Raw genomic sequence first — 22,090 nt, 5'->3', positions numbered from 1 at the left:
AGCCTGTAGCTGTGTACAGATCATCATTTGAACCATGTTAATGTTTAACAATGTCTTATTTGAGGCTAAAAACACACTGGCCAGGCACGTAACAATGTTATTTTAGACACTGTGGAAAGATACCTCATTATCATCTGACAACTGGCTAGAATGCTGTTTATCAATGAGTGCTTTTTAATGACGCATTTCCTCATAGACTCTCTATTTTATTGTTGACAACTTCACAACTGGGACTAAAACAGTCAAAACTACTGTATGTTTCAACCATTCTAATGTGTGTGTAATCAACCACTTGACAGCATTTTTGTATAATATAAATATATAGACTAATAGCTATCTTATCCTTGTATTAAAGTAAGCAGCAGCAGTATGCCAAATTTTCTGTAATTTAATTTAAAGACAAAGGTCCTCTAAGATTCACCATGAGGAAACATAATCCCATCAAGATGATATATTGACAAAACACAGATCAAAGTCTCACACCCTGAAACTATGCAGTACACAAAGACGCCCAACAATAACTACCTGCTTAGATTCCTTGGAAGAACTCTTCCTTACAGGCAGAACACTCATGAAAATTAACTCTCATGCTATCAAGATTAGATTAAAACAGATTTTTTTCAAACATGTTAAAAAAAGAAGAAAAATGGACAGGCACAAATCAACCCAAATTTTACAGTTTGGACAAAAAGTGCACCTCGATTCACTGTCTCATTTCATCAAAAAGAAAAAGTTAAAATAAAGGTGCTGTAGTTCTTTCAGCAAATCTCTTTGAAATGTAGTCTACTGAAATAATGTTTAGGATAAAGCAATATAATGGAGGTCTATTTCACAGAGCCATGTTGGCCTTAAATACCGCACACAGCATGAGCCTTCAAGATTCCTTCAATTAAACGCATTGTAAGCATTTTCTGCACCAAGTGTTCTCTAAATCAAAACAGTAACAAAATGGTGTGGGTTCATGGGAGTTGTTGTCTTCATTAAACCACCTTTGCAGCTGAAAATTAACAATCGTGCTTCATCACGAGTGAGCAATAGAAAGTACACAACTGAATGACTAGATAGCTAGTTCACAGACTTCCTCACTGTCTGACGCATCATCTGTTTTATTATTGTGTTTCCCTGGAAGTTATATCAACTGCAGGGTAAAAGGGATATAACGCAATTGAAAGGTGACTAAATGAAACGCACTGTTGAATAACACTACAGGTTTCTCTGGGTTTGCAGGAAACATTTGAGATAACGTGAGTACACAACGCAACAAAACATATAGCACAGGTCTAGTCGTTTTTAGACATTTTAACGCAGAAATGTTGCATATTATGCCTTTAAAAGTTGGTCAGAGACAGTCAAAAAAAAAAAAGACAAAAATTAGACACAAATCAGCTGTCTCTTTCTTATTTTTCCACTGCAAACAAACACAGAGACTTAGCTGTGTGGTACCTCACTACATACCACCACAAACTAAAAACAACTGAAAACAGTGGACCGTTTTTCCCACTTTTAATTGTCTATAAAAAGTGAGTCAAAGAATAACACTAAATCCCAACATATTTTAGGCAGCTCATCAAAATAATAATCACTGTCGCACTTTTTACTGTATTTCATGTAGGTAGTGATGAAGTACAACCTATTAGTATCAGCAGTCTGATACGTCAGAGGGTCAGGGTCTAATTTCCATACACACAGACTTGCTAACACAGTCTTATCAATCTCCAACACGCATGTTATTGTACAGTGCAGTGAAAACTCCACAGAATAATAATCATAACCGCCAACTTGATGTTGATATAAGCAAAGAGACTTGTGTGATTATCCTGCAGCAGTCTGGTGCTGGTTCCACAAAATGTAACCAGTGGATAAACCTTGCATGGCTGTGACTCAACAGTGCACATCATCAATTAGAGATTGCAAATTAAACTGATGAAACAGATACCTGCTGCCTTCCGTTGGCTGAAAAGAGCATCATCAGAGTAAAGGAAAGGCCAACAGATGACAAATGAGAGTCACAATCTCTCAATGTTATGTCTCGCTGACATTAATGCCAGAATAGAACTATAGCCATTTTTTCTGTGTTACAAGTGGGTTGAAGAATTAATAGTAATAATGAAAGTGGAAAGATGAGCAACATTTATAAATGATTTTGAGGTTTATATGGGTGTGGCCTCACCAAATAAAGTGATAATATTGCAGAACACAGGTGGGATGGGAAGGTGACCCAAACATAAACATTCAAATCAATTTTTATAATACTTACTAACTTACAGAAGAAAGTATTCTGCAGCACTAGTGTATTGGTTTGCTTTATGTTGCACAGGAGTTGCTATTATGACGACCATGCCCCTGCCAACTCTAAACAGTCAAAGTGTTAGTGATGCTTTTATTCCTACTCATAAGAATAGTTTCTGTCATACTAATGTGAGTGATACACGTCAGTCAGTGCATCAATCTGTCCTGTCCTGTCACAATTTTCCCCACTGGTGCCATGTGATCTATTCACTCCTCTGCTTGTTCTCAATGTTCATGTGAGCACACAACTAAGGCCTTTCAAGTTCAGTAAAATGCATCCTGACCATGATAAGTCAATCATACTAAGCAGGAACCTGCTCTGTAGCCACAGATGAAAAGAGCAGCAAATACAGGGTCATGCAAAAAAGATCCTGACTGAGAATCAGAAGTACTGAACTGAGTGAAGAAAACAAAAGTAGAAAGAGATGCAAAAACTGGCACTTTAAGACCTCTGTCATGCTTACTCTCGTCAAAACGAGAGTACAGATGCACCTTTCAAGTGACGCACAAAAATGGTTAAAAAATGTATTAGAGCCGGACATTTAGACATTATGATTAGAGTCCTTTTTGTTTTTTCTTAAAGGAACATGTCTGCCAGGCCACTCTGGGACAGAACATGTATTGGCAGAGAATAATGTTAATTAACAACTTTTCAAACCACAGGACATATTGCTTGTTCTTGCCAGATGAGCGCCAAGATGATATTCAATTATGCAATTCTTGTAATGAACCACAGAATCTCATGAGTATGATCATGATATTTGTATATTGCAAGACCATGAGGGGGAAAAGGGTCTTGTAAACCCAGCTTGATGTCACAAAATTCTTGTCTGAGTGAATCTGAAAACCACAGACTATGCTCTCACGTCATCTGCAGCTTGAACTTTCAGAAACGCTGCATAGACAGCAATAACAATACAAAACACGGCCACTGCAAACACTTCCTGAGTTGTACTTAGTATGATACTAGTTTGGTGATGACTAACTTCCAGTCATTTTATACATTTGCCACCAATAACATGAAAATGTATATTCAGGTATATCCATATCAACTGAATCACAAAACAGAAACTCTAGGTGGTAAAAAATAAAAATGCTGAAGTTAACAATCTTTTAAGACAGAGAGTTATCATGATAGGGCTTTCTGAAAGAAAATCTGTATCACAACTGTGATAAAGCTGTGTGTCATCATATTATCAAAATAATTCCATTAATAGATGAATTAATGATGACTGCCCAGCCCTAATGCAGGCACACTTTCATACAGAAAACGTATTTGTCTCAGATGAAATAATACACATGTAGACTGCTATTTAAGTTAATACCCTGCATGATAGTAATTTCAGTTTAGTCTCTTTTTTGCTTGCATACTTGTGCTCTCTGTCTCTGCTTTCTTGCTTACCCTTTTTTACTAGTCGTGAAATCGCTGACATCATGTTTCAACGTCAATAACATTAAAAGAGATATCCATCCCAAACAGAAACACCTGCTCTCCAAAGCTGAGCAAAGGTCAGACCAGCATCCAAACCCTGCCAAACCTAAACAATGTGAGAAATAGATCTATGGTTCAGCTGTGCTTTTCAACTACACTGAAAGTGTAATGGGTGGTAACAGCAATTCTACGGCTAAACGGATGCAGTTTAGACAGTGCAGTGTAGACACTGAAATGGGCTGCAGCCACTTCTGCTCTGTTGACGTGCTGCCTACGGTAAATGGCCGATGTAGACAAGATGTTGCAGGGTGTTTGAAAAACACACACACACACACACACACACACACACACACACACACACACACACACACACACACACACACACACACACACACACACACACAAACACACAAACACACACACCTTTCTACCTTCCTACCTTATGGGGGAGAAGAGAGACAAACGCCTCTCATTCAGCGGTGAGGTCATAAAACCAGAGCAGAGTTACAAGATGTTGAGATTAACCCTCCCTAGTAAGGCTGACAACAGGCTACCCGCTACAGGAAATGAAGGAGGTCTGACAAAGGAGACCATCCCAATGACTTCAGCTGCTGCTGGTGGTGATTATAAGCAGATTGTGTTAGGTTACTTCAAGTGTCAGGAATGCAATAATGAGATCCAATAATATTCAATAATTCAAAATCAATACACATAATATTTGAAAAAAGTTTCTTTATGGCCTTTTTTAACGTTTTCAAACTTCCATCAAAAGCTTTACCCTTAGGGTTGGTGCAGCTTTACGGTGCAGCCACATTTTATATTGCAGGCATCACTGTATAGTTTGTTCATTATAGTCCTATTTCACAAATTTTCACTTTTTTCACTGTGTTATGCTTACAGTCACGGTACACTTTATTTTCTACACACTGCCATTTGCTGCAGATATTCTTTTTTGTGCAATACTTTTTCCATTACTACTGTTTACTATTTTGCTATTTTATTATTATGTATATAATCTTTTTACTGCTTGCTATTTTGATATTTTATCATGTATAGTTTGGTTTTTATAGTCTCATTTCACAATTTTTCACTTATTTCACTGTGTGTAATGCTGCTGCTGCACTGCAATTTCCCAGCTTGAGATAAATAAAGTATATCTATCTATCTATCTATCTATCTATCACTGGACACAAATATAGGCCTCAAGTGTACTGAGCAAAGCAGCAACACTCACACTCCAGTTCAAGCACCAGCCCTGAACACAAATACATACCTAAATTAGCAACTTTATGAATTTTTAAATATTTTCTATCTTATACTATTCCTAGGGTACTTCCTGTCACAGAAAATGTGATGCTGAATTTATGGTATCTGTTCTGTATAATTTTAACATAGTCAATGTCGTATATAACAGCATGGATTTCTTTTAATGAGTTTAATTAATCGTAATGCATAGACTACGTGTCCGATTAAGTAGGTCCACTAATAAAGACAAGTATGGGTGTTTGCCATGTGGTTGTCATAGCCAATAATGGATAAGTAAAATTTACACATCATTAGCAAAATTCATCAGAAACCCCCAACACAAACGCCACACTCAAAATAATGACACAACTGTATAATGATTGAGAGACTCAAGGCAGATGGGACATTCTGTGATGGGACACTTTGTGACGGGACATTCTGTGACAGGACATGTTAACTCCAGTGTCTCACTCAATTTCAGTAGTTTACAGTCCTCGATCTAAAGGTCATTGTCTGCTGTGAGTACTGAACAGAATATTTGTTATGGAACATTCTCAGCCACCATGTATGAACTAGTGCACAGTGCATAAAGTTACTGTGACTTCACTTGTCATGTTTTCAGGTGATACACTGTCATTGTCAGCTCATGGTAATGCGAGGTGTTGTATTAACTTACTGGTTTCCAGATTGCATAGGGCAGTGTATGCTGTATCCAGCCTGCTGAGAGTAGGATCCCCAGGAACCAGAGGAGGCATATATTGAACTCTAAAACAGAACAAAATAGAAATCCATCACACAACAAAAGCAAAAGAAAAAACATAGAAATACAAGACATAACATCTTAAGTGCAAAGCAGCATTCTCATAATCCTAAAACATGAACAATGCAGGTTCTATGTGTGTATCCCTTCAGTGATGTTTGAGCAAAATTACAGCAAAGGTTACTTCATTTGTTGTGTCTAAAATGCTACGACACCAGGGCATTTTGCCATGCATAATAGTGAAAAATCATACACGGGACATTCATATCAACATCAAAACCACAATGTCTGTGGATGACAAAGAATATGCTGACTTAATTTTGTTTCAGTGTAATAGTTTAAGCCCTTAAATGGTCAGTTCAGCCAAATCACAACAAATATTTTTACTTCCCCATGTGGAATCTAGACAGTTTCAGTTTTATGAGATGAGGTTTTAAGAATTTCCTGGAATTTCTGTGGCTGCCCCATTACAATGAAGTTGGATGGAATTTTGTTAGTGGTGCTCAAAGACTACTGTGACAATTTCTTTGGTAGAGATTACTTCCAATTAAAACGGAAACTGGGTTTATCCAAATGAAACTTTTAACACTGTCAGTAACAAAAATAAAATTTCTTTATTAATAATATAATTCAGAGGTAAATAACTTAAAAACTTGTCACATTAATGCTTCCATTCCACATGGTTTAAGTGAGAAAATTTGGGCGATATCATCCCTTAATGTCTGGTCTCATCTACATGGGAATGGGAATTACCACATGTAGGATCACTTCCTTTCTCACACATTTCTTGATGACTGTTGCACCATGTGAAAGTCACATACATGACAACGGATGTCTGATAGTAAATATATGTCTTTAGGTTTTGGTACATCTGGGATGTCTTTACCCACGATGCAGGTTATGAGACAGCAGAGAATGTGTAAAGAAAAAGCCAAATTTGCTCAACCTAGTTTACCTGTCAGTATTAGTAGTACTTTAAAGAATTTATCTGACCTGTGTAAAAGTGTACTAGCATAAAAGGAAGCGATCAACAATCTGACTTGCATTTCTACTACAAGAAAAAAACAATCCATGTAAGGTAAGAGAATATGCCTATGAGCCTCCAAATAAAATCAAATAAAATCCCATAGCATACCTCCATGTTAGAGGAGGCCACAGAGAACAAGCTGCTGTCCAGCTGAGGGCCTTCTGGATGCAGGTAGTTCTCCCCGTCCATGGCCAGCGCTGAGGGGAGGATGGGCATCAGACCACAGCTTCACACATGACCATTAGCTGACTTAGGCTGTGCACCCCCCGACCGCCACCCACGTGCTGGCTGTAATCAAGATAGCACTTCTAACAAGGGAAAAAATTCTCCATGACCTGGGGAAAATGACAGAAAGGAAGGAATGCAGAGGAAAGGGAGAGAAGATCCAAGAGACATTAGAAGAGTTGCAAGGATTTTTCTCCAGCAAACATGGTGATCAATATCACAACAAAATTCTGCATGTTTATGAGGGAAAGGTAAATAAGCAAAGGATGGACTTATTTAATCTGAAATCAGCAAGGGAATCTACAAAGGAGATAGTACGAATAAATATAATAGTGTGGCTAATCTCACTTCTTTCAGAGCACATCCTAATTAAAACTTAGCAAAATGTTCCGTTCCGCCTGCACTGCCCTCATTAAAGAACACAGCTGTAACAATGGCCTACAATTAAATGGATACACAAGAAAATTTTATGTGACCTGATTATTATAAGCTGAGTTTAAAATGTTGCATAACACTGTACATTTAACAAACAGTACCAGAACAAACAAAAACAAAATAAAAGAAGTCCATCACAGAAATATAAACGGGTACAGTTCAATTCACATGACAACGTGGATTCACACATATTCACTCTGGAAGAGTTTATACTGTATGAAAATAAAGAATAAAATAGAATGACAACAAATGTGTTATGGTGTTTGTTAATAAATCATACAAGTCAAATTAGACAAATAATTGGTCTTCCCTGTAAACACTGATTCTGATTGCTGTTGTCACCACACAAAAGAAATTCACATCATATTCACTCCGCAGTGTGAGCTTACATTTATAGATTGACAGCCATCATTAGCTGTTGTCATCTGGCATCACTCAAGGTTCACTGCGAACCAATTAAAGTCATGGCAGGAGGTCCACAACAGAGCTAACAGGTCTATTTGAACAGACAGCAGCCGGTCAAGTTATAGAGGTATCTGAGATTATGGCCAGTCAACATTACCACTGGCACAACATACTAATTCTTGGTGCAGGTTGCTTTATTATGTGTTGTATGTAGAAAACCTAGACTTAACATTGATATGCTTAAGTTGCACAAAATATGTTTAATCATCATATATTATAATCAGGCAGCACAAAACCATTGATGTCAGAAACAGCTGTATGCGTGTGTCTGTATATTGTATGTTTGTGTGTTTTACAGCACAAGCTGTACATGTCTGATATAATGACAGGTGAGACTGGCTAGACCTGACTGTCTGGACACAGGCAGAATGCTTCGTGCTATGCTAATAAGCTCCCCATCAGTCATATATTCATACAAACTCACTGGAATAATGTGCATGAAGTCAGGTGCTACAACATATGTGCTTAGACAATTCTTCTGCTTCTCTGAGGTATACGGGAACACAAACTATAAAATACTAACTCTAATTATGAGCAAAATTAAAAAAACCCGAACTGAATGATATGTTGCTTTCAGACAGAAAGCTTCACAAATATCACACAAATCTGACCAGTCTGACTGCTGAATTACTCCAATCTTTCAGCACTCCACAATGCATGTCTGTGTAATGTCAGTAACACTCCCGTGCCCCAAACTAATCAAAATGTTACCTTCCTTCCCCTCTCCTGTCCTTCATTCCTTCCTCCAGTTTGCCCCCAATCTGGAACAGGCCAGACGTGTTCACTGGGGACAAAGCTGAGGTAATAAATCCTAATAGAGTTTATGAGGGTCTAAATAAGAGGGCCTTTGTGTGTCTGAGTGTGTGCATGTGAGTGTGTGTGAGAGACAGACAGAGACCTGACCCAACATTTTCACCACTAGCATAGCCAATACACACAAAGGGAGGCCATTTTACCCTCAGGCTACCAGTGTGATACTGTCTGGATAAGGGTGAAGCAAATGCGGGGAAGCCGCAAAGAACATACTGGCAAACCTTCTAGGCAAGAGGTCTTAGGAAAAAGGATATTAGATTTTTTTTGAAAATATATGGATAGCATCCAGCCTCTAAGGTCCAGATGAAGGCAGGAACAGAAAAGTCAGGCAACTTGGGGCTGTCAGGGAGTGTGTATTGAGAGCCTTTAGAGGCCTGTTTTGGTGTTGCAGAATTGCACTCAATGCAACACTCTAAAGACACTGAAAGCTAAGAAGCATCAAAGGTTATTAGGCATCTTGCCAGTTCATCTGGGTCAAAGGTCTTGACATATTCCTCTACCTATTTCAGGCCAACATGTAGGCTCCAGGTGACACAGGTCAAATGCACATTTGTATTCAATCTGAATGGGTCAAAGTGCAGTATCGCACCCTCCAACTATAAAGATTTACCTGGGTGTAATATTGTTCAATGATCATCTAATGGATTACCCAACAGCTATAAAAATAGGGCACAGAGAGGAAGAAAAATAGAGTGAGAGAAAGAAACAGCGTGGGTGAGCGAGAGAGAGAAACTAAACCGAAACGTAATTTTGTACTTTATTTCATGTAATTCTGTGTTATTCTGTTGAATTTTGTGGTTCCACAGTGATGTGTATGAAACTGCAGTTGAAGACTCAAGTCTCTGAATGATTACATCCAGGGATTATTCTGTGAAAGCAGCCTGAATGCACTTACAGTAGAGTATGTCACGCACAAGTTTCCAGTATGAAAGAGGTATTTCAGAAGGCTCAATTCAGCAGTGTATCAATGTATGTGAAAGCTATATTACATAACTGCCCAGCAATGCAGTAGCAGTGGGACATCTGAAAACACTCCTAGTTCTCCTGATTAGCCTCAGCAGATCACCATCTTCATCCTCAAACCCAAGCCTACCACCATTGGATCTTCAAAAGATGGAATTTCTTGTCAAAAGAAATTTTCTCTACGTCTTACCATAATGCCCTATCCCCCACTCCCCCTACCACCCATAGCCACGTCATCCACCAGTGCCATGCCAGATTGCTGTCTCTTAGCAACAGAAAAATGTGTCTTTTGCCGTCCCTTGTTCCCCAACACCCACCCCTCCAGCCAACCTCTGAGGATAATCAATACTGATCATTGTAAAAGTGGTCCCAGATATCTGCTTCCTGTAAGGCCTCTCATTACCGGAAAACAGCAAACCCCCGACTAGTCCTAACCACTGTGGAGAGGAAGAGGGAGGTGATGCAGAAAAGCTATCAGTAGGGACAACAGAGTTGGAGATACGGGTGAAAATAAAGAACAAAATGCCCACAGCAGCACAAGGGACAAAAGCAGTTTTTCATACTGTCATTCATCAAAAAGCAGCTCACACACAAGTACATTTTTATAACTCTGTTTGGTTATTCAAAAATGTGTTTACATTGTCAATATCTGGATTCACAGTCTCACAAAATGTGTATGTCCTATAAGCTGAAGACGACAAGGCCATTTTAAAATAATACACAAAACCTTTGTTTTAAAGCAGTACAGACAGAGAGGGAACACTATTTTGCAGTGTAATCTGTTAAATCTGTTAATTACTTCAAAGGTTACTGCTGGTTTTTGTACACCCCCCCTCTCATGTGTGTCTCCTTCCATCACTCTCTCTGTGGGTGGCCTGGAGCAAAAGCTGACTGCGAGGGAGATTAGACCATTTCATGGGCAGTGATTGTAAACTCTTACAAAACTGAAACGGGCCCAGACACTATATGCTGAACATGCCAAAATACACAAATGGATTAATCTGTGCAGAAGGACCACAAGCACGGAGATTTAGTCACATTAGAAACTGTATTTCCAGTGATATGGCCACAATCTAGGCCAGCTGGTTCCCTCTGGCTGCGTTACTCACTGTGCCTGTCTGTCAGGCAGCCAGAGGTTAACAGGCGGCATGCCTCTGTCACTTCAAAAACACAAGATGTGTGTTTACTATGTGTGTTGTAGTTACAGCACCCAAAATTTGCTTGTAAGTACATCAGGCGGAGGCAAAATTCAGTCTGTGGTAGAAGGGACTGCCTGGTTGCACGCTGGTGGCCTTTAGTGAGCATCAGTGGTTGCCAGAACACATGGGGATCATCCAGGGAAGTGTGACTTCCTTAAGCTGCTAAGTCACGATTAACGCTCACGAGGAGAACCACCACCCTGCTTGGCGCGTGTGCCATCACACTCACAAATGTTCACTCACATGTGGAGTGTTGATATACAATCATATTTCCACACACAACTAAATTATTTATATATATGTGCACATGTAATGAATTATGGCTTTTTTTCTGGACAAGAGTTAAGTCACCTTGTAGGCATTTAGGTGATACATAAAACACATGCATGTACTGGCTATAAAATACACATATGCAAGAAGCCAAGTGTCCCTTTAAATGCAGTAGCAAGTGCAGGAAATGTATGACAGAGAGAAAATGAATTTTTGCTCAGGTCAAAATGGGAGCATAGTCAATATCCCACTTTCTTTTGTATCCCCACGATTTGTGCCTACGACTACTTGATGGAGATACCTGCATATACCTGGACAAGCCTTTTATGCTTTGTGGCATTGCAAAAAAAGCACCGGCTTCATTCCTTTAACCTAATCCCTCTATCCTGCAGACAAATGTGGCCCAATCACAATGTTTCTCTAATTAATTTTAGCAAACATAGCAGTGTAAGCTGGCCAGATGACAGTTTGCACTGAGTTGTGAATGAGACCATGGTAAGTCTATGACTGGGTTTCAGAAAAAAAGGAACTACAGATAAAAAGTGATACAGTATGAAGTATTTTAAAGTTTGAAGATTTGGTCAAATGTGGGGAAAAGTTAATATTCCAACCGTAAAGACCTGTTAAAATTTAAAAAATTACAATTTTTAAGTGCAACAGACCGTTTGAAGTAGCTTGCCTTGTGTTCCAGCAGTGGGTCCTCTAAAAAGTCATTATCAGCTTGATCTATTGCGTCAGTTAACTAAGATAGTAATGTTGTTTGCTACGAATATGGCATACACTAGGTCCTGAGACACCAAAGCATATGAGAAGCAGTGTATTGACACGCAGATGGCAAAGTAACTCACAAAGATGTGTCTGTTTGTCAACTTTGTACAAAGCAGTTGTCTTACCCTAAAGTGCCAACAAATCTGGGGACTCACCAGCTAGTTTGCCACCAAAGTGTGACACCAGAGGCGCCACAGACAAGCAGAGCAACATCAAGTCTACAACTCGACTGACTGAATACTATTTGGGAGACTCTGCTACGGCGACCCCCTTGCAACAAGCTTGTGAAAATGTCATCATCTATAAGATGGCAACATTTATATGGAAGGCAATGTGGCCCATTGGTACAGCTTTTTCATCTCAGCTGTAATTATGAGTTATGCCTCTGCAGCAGCGGGGTTGTCTGTCTGTCCCATTCTTGTGAACACGAAATCTCAGGAAACACCTGGAGGGAATTTAACTACATCTGGCACAAATGTCCACTTGTACTCAGGGATGGACTTATTAGATTTTGTGGTCAAATGTCAAAAGTGTGACAACACAAAACATTTTTGGCCATAACTCAAGAATCAATACACTAATTATGACAACATTTCACAGAAATGTTTGACATGATAAAATGATGAACTGATGACAGGTTATATCCAAAACGTCAAAGGTAAACTTCACACCATTCTTCAAAAAAACTTTTCTGGCCTTTATTCAATGCCATAACTCAGGAACATGAGGGGAGACTGTGACCATATTTCATATTTGATCAGATACTGTTGAAACTGGTGATTGTAAAGAGCTCTCTAGTGCCGCACTGAATATGTGTGATCCACGACAAATGTTAAGTTAATGAAATAAAAAATAATGTTGTCAACAGCATCACCTGTTGGGAGAAAGGGCATTTGAAGTCATTCAAATGAATTGCATTCATTTCAAATTCATTGGAACCTAATGTTTGGGATATTGACAGCCCTACCGTACATTAGGAATGCATGCATAGCACACAAAGTTTCTCATGTGACCCTGTTGGCATCTATCCCTCTCCTGTAGTAGCCTGCATCGGTCTTCAATGCTAACAAGACGGTTGATGACAATCATTCAATCCAATGCACAACACCCACTAATCACTGATCTGAGACCATCAGCATCGCCAGTAATCAGGTTAGAAATGATCAGGGCCCAGCTGCCCTACACCAGAGCAGCAAGGGAGCTGTTAGTTGGTTATGATTGCCTAGACTGGCTGGATTCATTAGCTACTGTGATAAAATATTCATAAAAGGAACAAGTTACTTCCCAGGGAAACACTGGGCTTCGTCATTCAAATCAGCCTACATTATTAATTGCCACCTTTTTCGACACAAAAGGCCTTTACTTTCCTCAGTGTGTACATGCACAAACACACACATGCATGACGCATACCCTTAAGCACATACATGGAAGGACGCAAACATTAGCTACCAACCTGTTCCTGTTTCCCTCCCCACAAACACACTGTCCATTCGGTATTACAGACATTGCCATAAAGGGGCTGCGAACAGCTCAGTGACCGGGTAGTACACCGGCTAGAGAATAATGATCGAATGACTGTGTAACCGAATCTGTTGTCTTATCAAAAGCCGGGAAATGGAAACAAATTGGGTTTTAAGAGCCTGTTGTTATTGCATTTCGCCCGTTCAAATATTTATCAAAGAGGCTCTCTGGACTGGGACAGGACAGAGGAACACATTGAACAAATGGACAGTCACTTGACTGATTTGGTCTGACTGAAATACAGGGTTCAAATATTAGCTACCGAAAGATATACCGATTCATCTTAATTAGATTCTAATCAACCCATTCCAAGTGGCTATTCAGCACCATTTTGCCTTGTTGATTAATATCTTTATGTCCACAAACACCTGCTGAATGAGACATTAAAGTGATTTATTCATTAAGGGGGAACTTAATCAAGCTCTTGTGGCTCAGAGGATGCCTTTGTTGTGGTAAAAACAGAAAGGGACAGGCTGGGAGAGAGGGCCAGGGAGGAAAGAGGAAAGAGAGGTGAGGGCAGCGAAGAGGTTGAAGTGAAGATTGAAGCAGAGTGGTTAGGAGAAGTTGAAAACAATCACAAACAATGGTTTGCTGTGGCTTGATGACATTTATTTAGGAGCAAATCCCTCTAGTTCTACCACCAACACCACCACCACCACCACCACCATCCACCAGAAATAGATCAAAGACTGACTACATCAGAGAGAGAACGATCCATTTAGCTGCTTCTTTTCCCGTTTTCCTCTGTCTTCTAATTTCCTCAGAATAGAAGGAGGATCACACATGCTAGCTGTGTGCGGCTCTCTGGTGCTCTGGTTTGACTAGTTGGGTGACCACAGCTGACTTTACCTGAACAAATTTGCATAGTGCTATCATTGCTTGCAGCTCTGTACTCACTACACATGGTATAGTAATAGCGGAGACGGCTGGATATATCGACATTTAAGCTGAAATATTTTTGTCTGAAATACTTTTCCGCCTTAGAAACTGGTAATCACATTCCTCAATAACCATCATCTTAGTGGCATGTATTTTAAACACCACTGAAATGTGTGGCACTGTGAGCTGTGAATTATGAACACTGGAAAATGATGCAACCATAAGTTTAACCAACTAGTATTTTGAGTGCAAGGAGCAAGAGTAGCAATGTTTCATCAACTTGTGGCCCAATGGTGCACATCCCTATTTATTATATAAACATATGACAGTATCATCAGATTACTTGCAATTGGAGTGAAATAATGAAGAGAAAACCCAAGTCAAGATGACTAAATACGCATCTTTCTGTTTACTTTAAGTGTACAAACATGAGCCCAGAAATGACACTGCTCCTCCTATCCCCTCTTTTTGGTCTCTCTGCATCCAATATCTTTGCGCTGTAGTCTTATGGGCCCTTTCGATTCTCAACACACAGGCCAACTCCTCTATTTCTGTCACCCACTACTCAATACTGTTTGCATCAGTGACCCCATGTTCTCTCAGTGATATTGCCTACTTCTTCTTTCTAGTGATAGCCTGCTGTTTTCTCATTTCCATCTCTTGCCACGTGCTAGCCGGCTATATGTCTCCATTTTCTATGTTCATTCTTCTTTCTCCCTCCCTCCTGTCAGAGGAAGCCGTTGGCGCTGGTCGCTGCCTCTCACCCAGTCTGACCCTCAGATGGATTGTGCTGCTGACTTGAGGCAGCTGGTTCCGACTCTGAATCTCCACCCACTACCCACCCCTCTCAGTCGTGGTTATTCAGAGAGTCAGTCATAACACCAGGCAAAAGCTATCAGATGCACATTTCACAAGCAAACAACATAGCACAGGGCAGCTGACCTGGAGTGAATGATACAAGACAGGTTTTAAACATGCACTGCAAGCACATTCATAGCTGTTGTGATCTTACAAACAGGAACTCCAATTGTCCAAATACCACGGCCACGTACAAACAGGAGGCATTCTCAAGAGTCTACTGAAGCTTATCCTGAAATGGGAACCGCAGCCAACACATATTTCAAAAAATCTAAATATCTTATAATCCTTACACAAATTAAAAATGAAACCACGAAAAACTAATATCATTCTTCCTGAGCTGAAAGACACACAGAAGGGTGGATTTCTGTGAGAGGAGTGTTTCAGCTTTCTTAACTCTGCCCTACTGCTGTTCAAATCCAGACAGTACTCTACTCCACTCAGACTGACCTCACTTTTTCTGGCAGGCGTGAGAATATTGCACCACATGCACAGCGTCAGGGAGCCTAACTATGTCTGTCCGTCTGTCTGTGCCACTTCGCTATGCTAACTTCAGTTCAGTTCAGTTCATCTGTCTGGTATTGACTGAGGCTGCTATCATAGTCTTGAACAATGACACCACTGGAAGCCAATAAACCATGCAGAAAATTAGTCTGACGGGCACAATTCATATTCCATTCTCAAAAAATAATGTACGTGATTAGGTGGAAGACAAAACAAAAGGGGTTGAAAACTCAATAAGTGTAATTTAAAAAAAAAAAAGTGTTAAATAACAAGTTCCCAGTAGATGATCAGACAAGTCCCAGATGAGTCAGACAGATTTTCAGAACTGGACTTTGGTGTCCCCCAGCCCTGCAATAATATAGCTGACATGCCCCTATTTAATTACCCTCCTGTCTTCTGATCTCATCTGTGATGTGTCTAGGAAACATCCAGGACATTCTACATTATCAAGAATGCAGAAAATTTTTGCAAGCTGTTTTCTAGTTGGCTACATTGGGTCAATAATTCCTCTAAGTGAGTGCACCGTTCCCATGTCAAGACAGATGTGTGTCAGGGTAATGTGACATCTTCTGACCTCTGGTCCTCTGATGGTCACTTTTAAGTGTGTCTAAATCATGGTACTGTTCACTGCGTAGACCCACATGTTTGCTGTGTGCCTGATTGTTCCTATGAAGTTGAGTCTTTGCACCCAGTGCTAGAAAGAGTATGTGCGTATTCTGTAATTGCATTAGCTAAAAGATATGCTATGAAATATTAATGTTTTCTTATTAAAGATTACTTTTTAGGCCTTTTTCCTTTATATGATAGTGCAGCTGAAGAAAGACAGGAAAAGAGGGAAGAGGGGGGTGACACACAGCAAAGGGCTCCTTATTGAACCCAGTCCACTGCAATAAGGACACAGCCTTAGTACATTGGGCACACGCTCTACCAGGTGAACTACTGTGGCATCCCAGAAATAGCAATGTTTGTCCACCAAGAAAGAACTGAAAAGTTTTATTTTCGAATTTAAAGTGACCTTCTCAGTATGTGTTCTGGTCTTAAAAATTTAAGTAATCTTTATTGAAAATGTTAGAAATTTCCGTTAACAAATTAATATCAGCCAATGTATTTTTAGGTTTCAAATTCTTAAATATCAATTCTGTATCACTGTATCACCTAAAAAGACTAAATTAGTCAGTCTATGCAAATTATGATATCGCCTCATAAGAAATCTAAATTCCAGTGTAGTACTATATTATGCGCCAGTAAAAAAGTTTGGTAATGCTTGCCAGCACCCTTCTGGCTGAAATCCATTTAATCTCATAAATCCCACCTCCAAGTTCTAACACTGTCTCACTAACTGTAAAGGATGGGTTAAAGACAAGGACAAAACTGTTACCTCACTTGAGAAAGAAACAAAACAAAACACACACATAAATCCAACTGGACAATGTTGACCGAGATGAATTGAACTATTCTTTAAGGACAAAGCTGAGTTAAGATAAACAAATAAACCTGGCTGCCTACGGTGCAAATACATATAAAGCAGGACCCAGCAGGTAAAGATTTGGCCCAGGGTTTAAATGACACTGAGAGGGAGACGCTGTGGCTGACTTACACAGATTGACTAATTTTTGTTCCTCAAGTGCCAAAAAATAAGTTTTCTCTCCTTAACAGACACATTTAAAATAACTATCCTGGGGTAAATTTATTGTTGGTCCTTTACAAAACAACAATGGCAAATATTTACTCATACTGTTTTTACAACCCAACGAATTCGCCACACCACTGGCCTTAGGGTATCCTGTAACATGTTTGTAAAAGGAGAATTCTGAAAAAGTCTAATAGACCAGAAACTCCAAATAACTAAAAAAGGAGGGTGGGAAAAATAATTTGGCGCACTAATATTCCTCAATCATTCGTCCACGGTGTGGTGTGCAGCAATTATATCTGCCAACAATGTGTCCTTACACCAGGCGAGGACTATGATGGCCTGTTATAATATGACAGTGATCTGAGTTTTACTTTGACTGCCTCTACCCCCGACTTAACTGTTGCTACAGTAAAATGTTTCACTCGACATTTGGGGTCAGCAGTGGGCTACAAACTAGTTTTGAAACACCCACATAACAAAGAACTCACTTTGGTTATGTGTTTTGTTCTACTCTGATCATGACTGCTTAGAGCAGAGAAATGTGCATGTATCTCAGTCATATATATACGTGGCACAAAAGTTTTGCACTTAGGTTGTGGATTTCATAAATGATTTCTACCTTGAACACAAAAGACCCTACTGTATTTAGAATAGTGATCTAATGGTCGAGATCACAACCCATCCTCTGTTATATACAAAAATACAGCTATTATGTTAACATTCAACACAGGCCAAACATCAGGGGAAAACGGTCCAATATCCAGTGACATGTATGAACAACCCACACTGAGATCATGGTTGACCCTGCATGTCTTACAGGTTGCCCAGAAATACGCTTAACATGAGACAACACATTTGATGTTACCTTGTGTAAAAGGCATAGCACAAAAATATCTTTGCTCATCAGGTCTGCTATAAGCGTCCCATGCACGCAGGACATCCCTATTTTGGTCTTATTACTGATCGCAAGTCTTTGGGTGGAAAATGTGGCATTATGACATCTCTAGTACATATGCTAAAATAAACATTTTAAAGTCGATGTTGTATGTCAGCCTTTGAATAACTGTTTGCTTTTTCCTTTCCTGCTTATAGGGCTGGTCATAAATCCAAGCTGATAAACGAAACAATGGCACACAAGGTATTCAGTCATCCATCAATGTGGACACTATTTTTCTCACATTTCCACCTTGGATGAGTTCCACATTGAAATCATTGTTTACCTTTCTAAGAAGGATGTTGACACACTTTTTCCACAGAAAACCATAAGACAACACCATGAGGAATACCAGAGTGTGGCATGCTCTCTTGCATTTCAGTCATCTCTTACAGAGCTCTTATGTGGCTTGAGAGAGATCCACATAGCCTCCAGGTCTGGATACTAGTTGGGACATGGCATACTCAAACAGTCCATCGTAAAGGACCTGTTTGTTTCTGGTCACAGTGTAGAAGAGAACAATACGGCCACATATTCTACACAACTGCCACTTGTTCTTTCACTCTCTTCTGACCAAACATCCATGTTATGTTTAATACATGAACTATTATCTAATGAAGGCCAGATTCCGGGAAAGCAGGAACTGAATCAAACGTATTACCTAGCCCCAATTCCCCTCCTCCACTCCACATTTTTCACTCTCACTCTAATCAGCCCAAGGGCCATAAATGAGATTTATCACTGGCACCAATTGGGGAGGGGAGAAAAAAGGGCTAGAAAAGATGAAGGGAAACAGAGAATGGAGGCCAAGTCATAGAGAGCAGAGGGCATGAGCCACAGTTGAGCCATGGAGCACAGCGGTTTGACTTCACTCCACCAGGGTGCATTCCAAATACTAATATCGAGAGTATGCCATTTCCTGGTGATATTGATTATCTGAATATATTAAACAAAACTTGGACATTACATTTATGAAAATGAACATTTCAGAGGAAATGTCTTAACACTTTTCAAAGCTGTCTGACCAATTTGTTAATCCTGCTTTGTGAAACTCTCATGTTCTCTGTGTATCATCCCTCCAGTTTCTTTAGGCTCTAAACACAGCAGCAACAGATCACAGTCATCAACTGTCTGGCACAATGGGAAATGAGAAAAGAGAGTTGTGTAGCACAAATATGAAGCTAAACCACGTAAAGAAGTGGTGAGTTGTGTTTTTTAGCCTGTATTTCTGACTGACAATAAGAAAGTTCAACAGCCTTACTGTTGCTATTAAAGCCTATATTGGGAGAGAGAGACAGAACTGGCAGCAAGAGAAACCTGACAGCAAATGACACCAAGGCCATTGACCATGTCATTGGGATTAAGGGCACTCGAGTGAAGGACAAGAACTGAGCATTCACAGTTACCAAATAGTATCCATCAACAAGGGGGGCACAATATAACCAAAAAAAGTCAGCCACCGCAGCAACCTACTATGTCAAGGCTTGCGTGAGGCCTGACTAGTTTTGGCTGCAGGCATCAGACACACTGGAAACTACAGAGTGAAAATTGCAGGAAAGAAAAAGAACTAGAGGGGACAGCTTTGTGAGGGCTATTTTCATTTCCTCCTGGTTGCTCCTCCAGTTTTCTGAGTCATCCTAAAACATCCCAGTATGCTCGGTGTCAGCAAACATTTTAGATCATATATTTATTTTCATATATACATATATATATATATATATATATATACTTGCACTATGGCATAGTACAGGGTAGTTACGCTTCAGTACACACAGTATGCCCACTTCTTTCTTGACAAGCACTGAATTCTTAAATTGATACAAAGACAGCTTTGATACCGTGTAAATAAAGGAAAAACATCTGGGAAAGCATACACGTATTGCGTACTGTGTACACGAACAAAGTTTATTATTACTAAGGATGCTTGCAACTTCAACGTTGATTTAAACTTTTCCTATCTCACCTATGGATGTAACAACGATTACATCCAGCATATCCAACATTACTGTATCCCCGAAAGCTTTGTGGAAACTGCATTCACTTCCAACTAATCCACGGTGCCCTAAACGTTACATTTGTTTTCACTGTTGGGTAACATTTCCTCGTGTGTACATGTCTATGCATTTAAATGAAATTCATATGTGTGTGTGTGTGTGTGTGTGTAATCGGGGGCTCTGTGTGGCGTTTCCAAACGATCGATACTGTAGTAATCCGAATTGTGGCTTTCTCTAAGGAAAGGTACAGAGGCACACTGGTCACCGCACAGCACAAAGGAAGGCAGCCACATCTCTGTTAGTGTTGCTGCCACTACTGTTAGCTTGCCGAACGACAAACGATACATTTAATAAGCGCTAGCAAGAAAGCTAACGTTAGCCACAAAGCATTTCTTATTTGTCCACTTACATTTCTCGGTTAGTAATCACGGACGGTAAAATAATGTTATAACATGGCCCCACACCACATTAAAACAAGACATACTTTTGTTAGCTAATAGTGCTTGGTTAGCTAGGCTACTTTAGCCCCACAGTCGTTTTCCCACCGTGGGTACGTTCGTTTTGCACATTGCCTGCGTATGTTAATGGGATAACGTAGCTAGCTATCTTGTTTGTAGAGCAAAATCTTCGATCATTTTCTGCCTCTATGAATAAAAACATAGTCTGTGTAGCAAGCACATAAAGGAGCATGTTACTATATTAAATGCAAGCTTTGTACGGGAATTTTAAGATGAGCCACATCACTAACTGGTTAGCGATTATCAAAAGAATAGCTTATTACTAAGTAACTAGCTAGCTTTGTTAGCTGCTGGCCTCGCTTGACGGTGGCGTCGTAATGTGGAGTTATCAATAACACTACGTCTCTTCCCATTCGGTACAGCCACCATAACTTCCCTTCGGTTTTAACTCATCCTAACTTCAGCGATAACGTCTCGTACAATAGGGTTTAACTCAAGACAGCCGCCTAAGAACCGGCGCAGCCCGTCGTCAAAAACGTGCGCGCCTAGGAGAGGCTGCCCAGAACGCATCTTGTTATAAGGCAACTGCCGATGTGTCGCTTGCCTTTTCATAGTATCCTCGAATTACACTTACCGTGAATGTGTTACTTATTCTCAATCCAAACCTCGAGCCAACGGCCTGCTTTTGAACGAAGACTCGCGTCAAAGTAACAGAAATAAGGAATTTTATCCAACTTATTCTTCTTAGTTGTTTTCTCCACTTCCTGATTGAGTCGGTGCCATTTTGAATAGCGAAAAAATATTTCCGCCGCTGTCGTCACGCGCAGTGCCGCTTGATGATCGCGAGCAGAAAACAGCCCAGGCCATAAATAGTTCATAGCGGTGATGTTTGGCACACCTGAACCAACGCTCCAATTCAGGATAAATATTAAATTAATAATTGATGGAAGATGAGATTCGAAATTTGCAATTTACAGCTGAGTTGCTGTTCTTAACGTCAACACATTACATAAAAATAACCAAATAATAACAATGCGCTTAGCAAATGAGCTCTAGAAAAATATAAATATTGATGTTACTAACTGTATTAACGTTATATAGCCTACTATATTTATTTGTTTACTATTTTGATATTTAAGACAAATGAACAAAGAAGACCTTAGGTTGATTAAAACAATATTTTACAGCTTGTAACACATAAAGACTTTTGGAGATAATTGATGCATTAAACTTGATCATATCTGAGAAGCGAGTCAGGCCTTTTCAACCAAATTGTTTTAGGAAAGAGGTCTATAAATGAATGTTCCTCCATGAAATGTTAACTATTATTGATATGCTTGTACTGCTTTAAAGAGCACCTCAGGCTGTAACACACAGGTAAAATTAGCAATTCATGTTGAAAGGCCATTTTTTAAAGC

General features: G+C 39.7%; 1 protein-coding gene across 1 annotated transcript in view; it reads right to left on the bottom strand.

Moving 5' to 3' along the window:
• Positions 1 to 21,445, bottom strand: part of si:ch73-63e15.2 (protein strawberry notch homolog 2) — a 61,888-nt gene extending 40,443 nt beyond the window's left edge. Inside the window, exons 1-3 of the mRNA XM_041934605.1 lie at positions 21,307 to 21,445; positions 6,862 to 7,088; positions 5,643 to 5,731 (exon numbers count right to left, since the gene is read on the bottom strand). Coding sequence (XP_041790539.1) covers positions 5,643 to 5,731; positions 6,862 to 6,969 — 197 coding nt within the window. The 5' untranslated portion in view covers positions 6,970 to 7,088; positions 21,307 to 21,445. The remainder of the gene's footprint in view (positions 1 to 5,642; positions 5,732 to 6,861; positions 7,089 to 21,306) is intronic.
• Positions 21,446 to 22,090: the final 645 nt, after the last annotated feature.

The sequence above is a fragment of the Chelmon rostratus genome, chromosome 4 (assembly GCF_017976325.1).
Source record: "Chelmon rostratus isolate fCheRos1 chromosome 4, fCheRos1.pri, whole genome shotgun sequence".
Lineage (NCBI taxonomy): Eukaryota > Metazoa > Chordata > Actinopteri > Chaetodontiformes > Chaetodontidae > Chelmon > Chelmon rostratus.
This window is presented reverse-complemented; position numbering and strand designations above follow the sequence as displayed.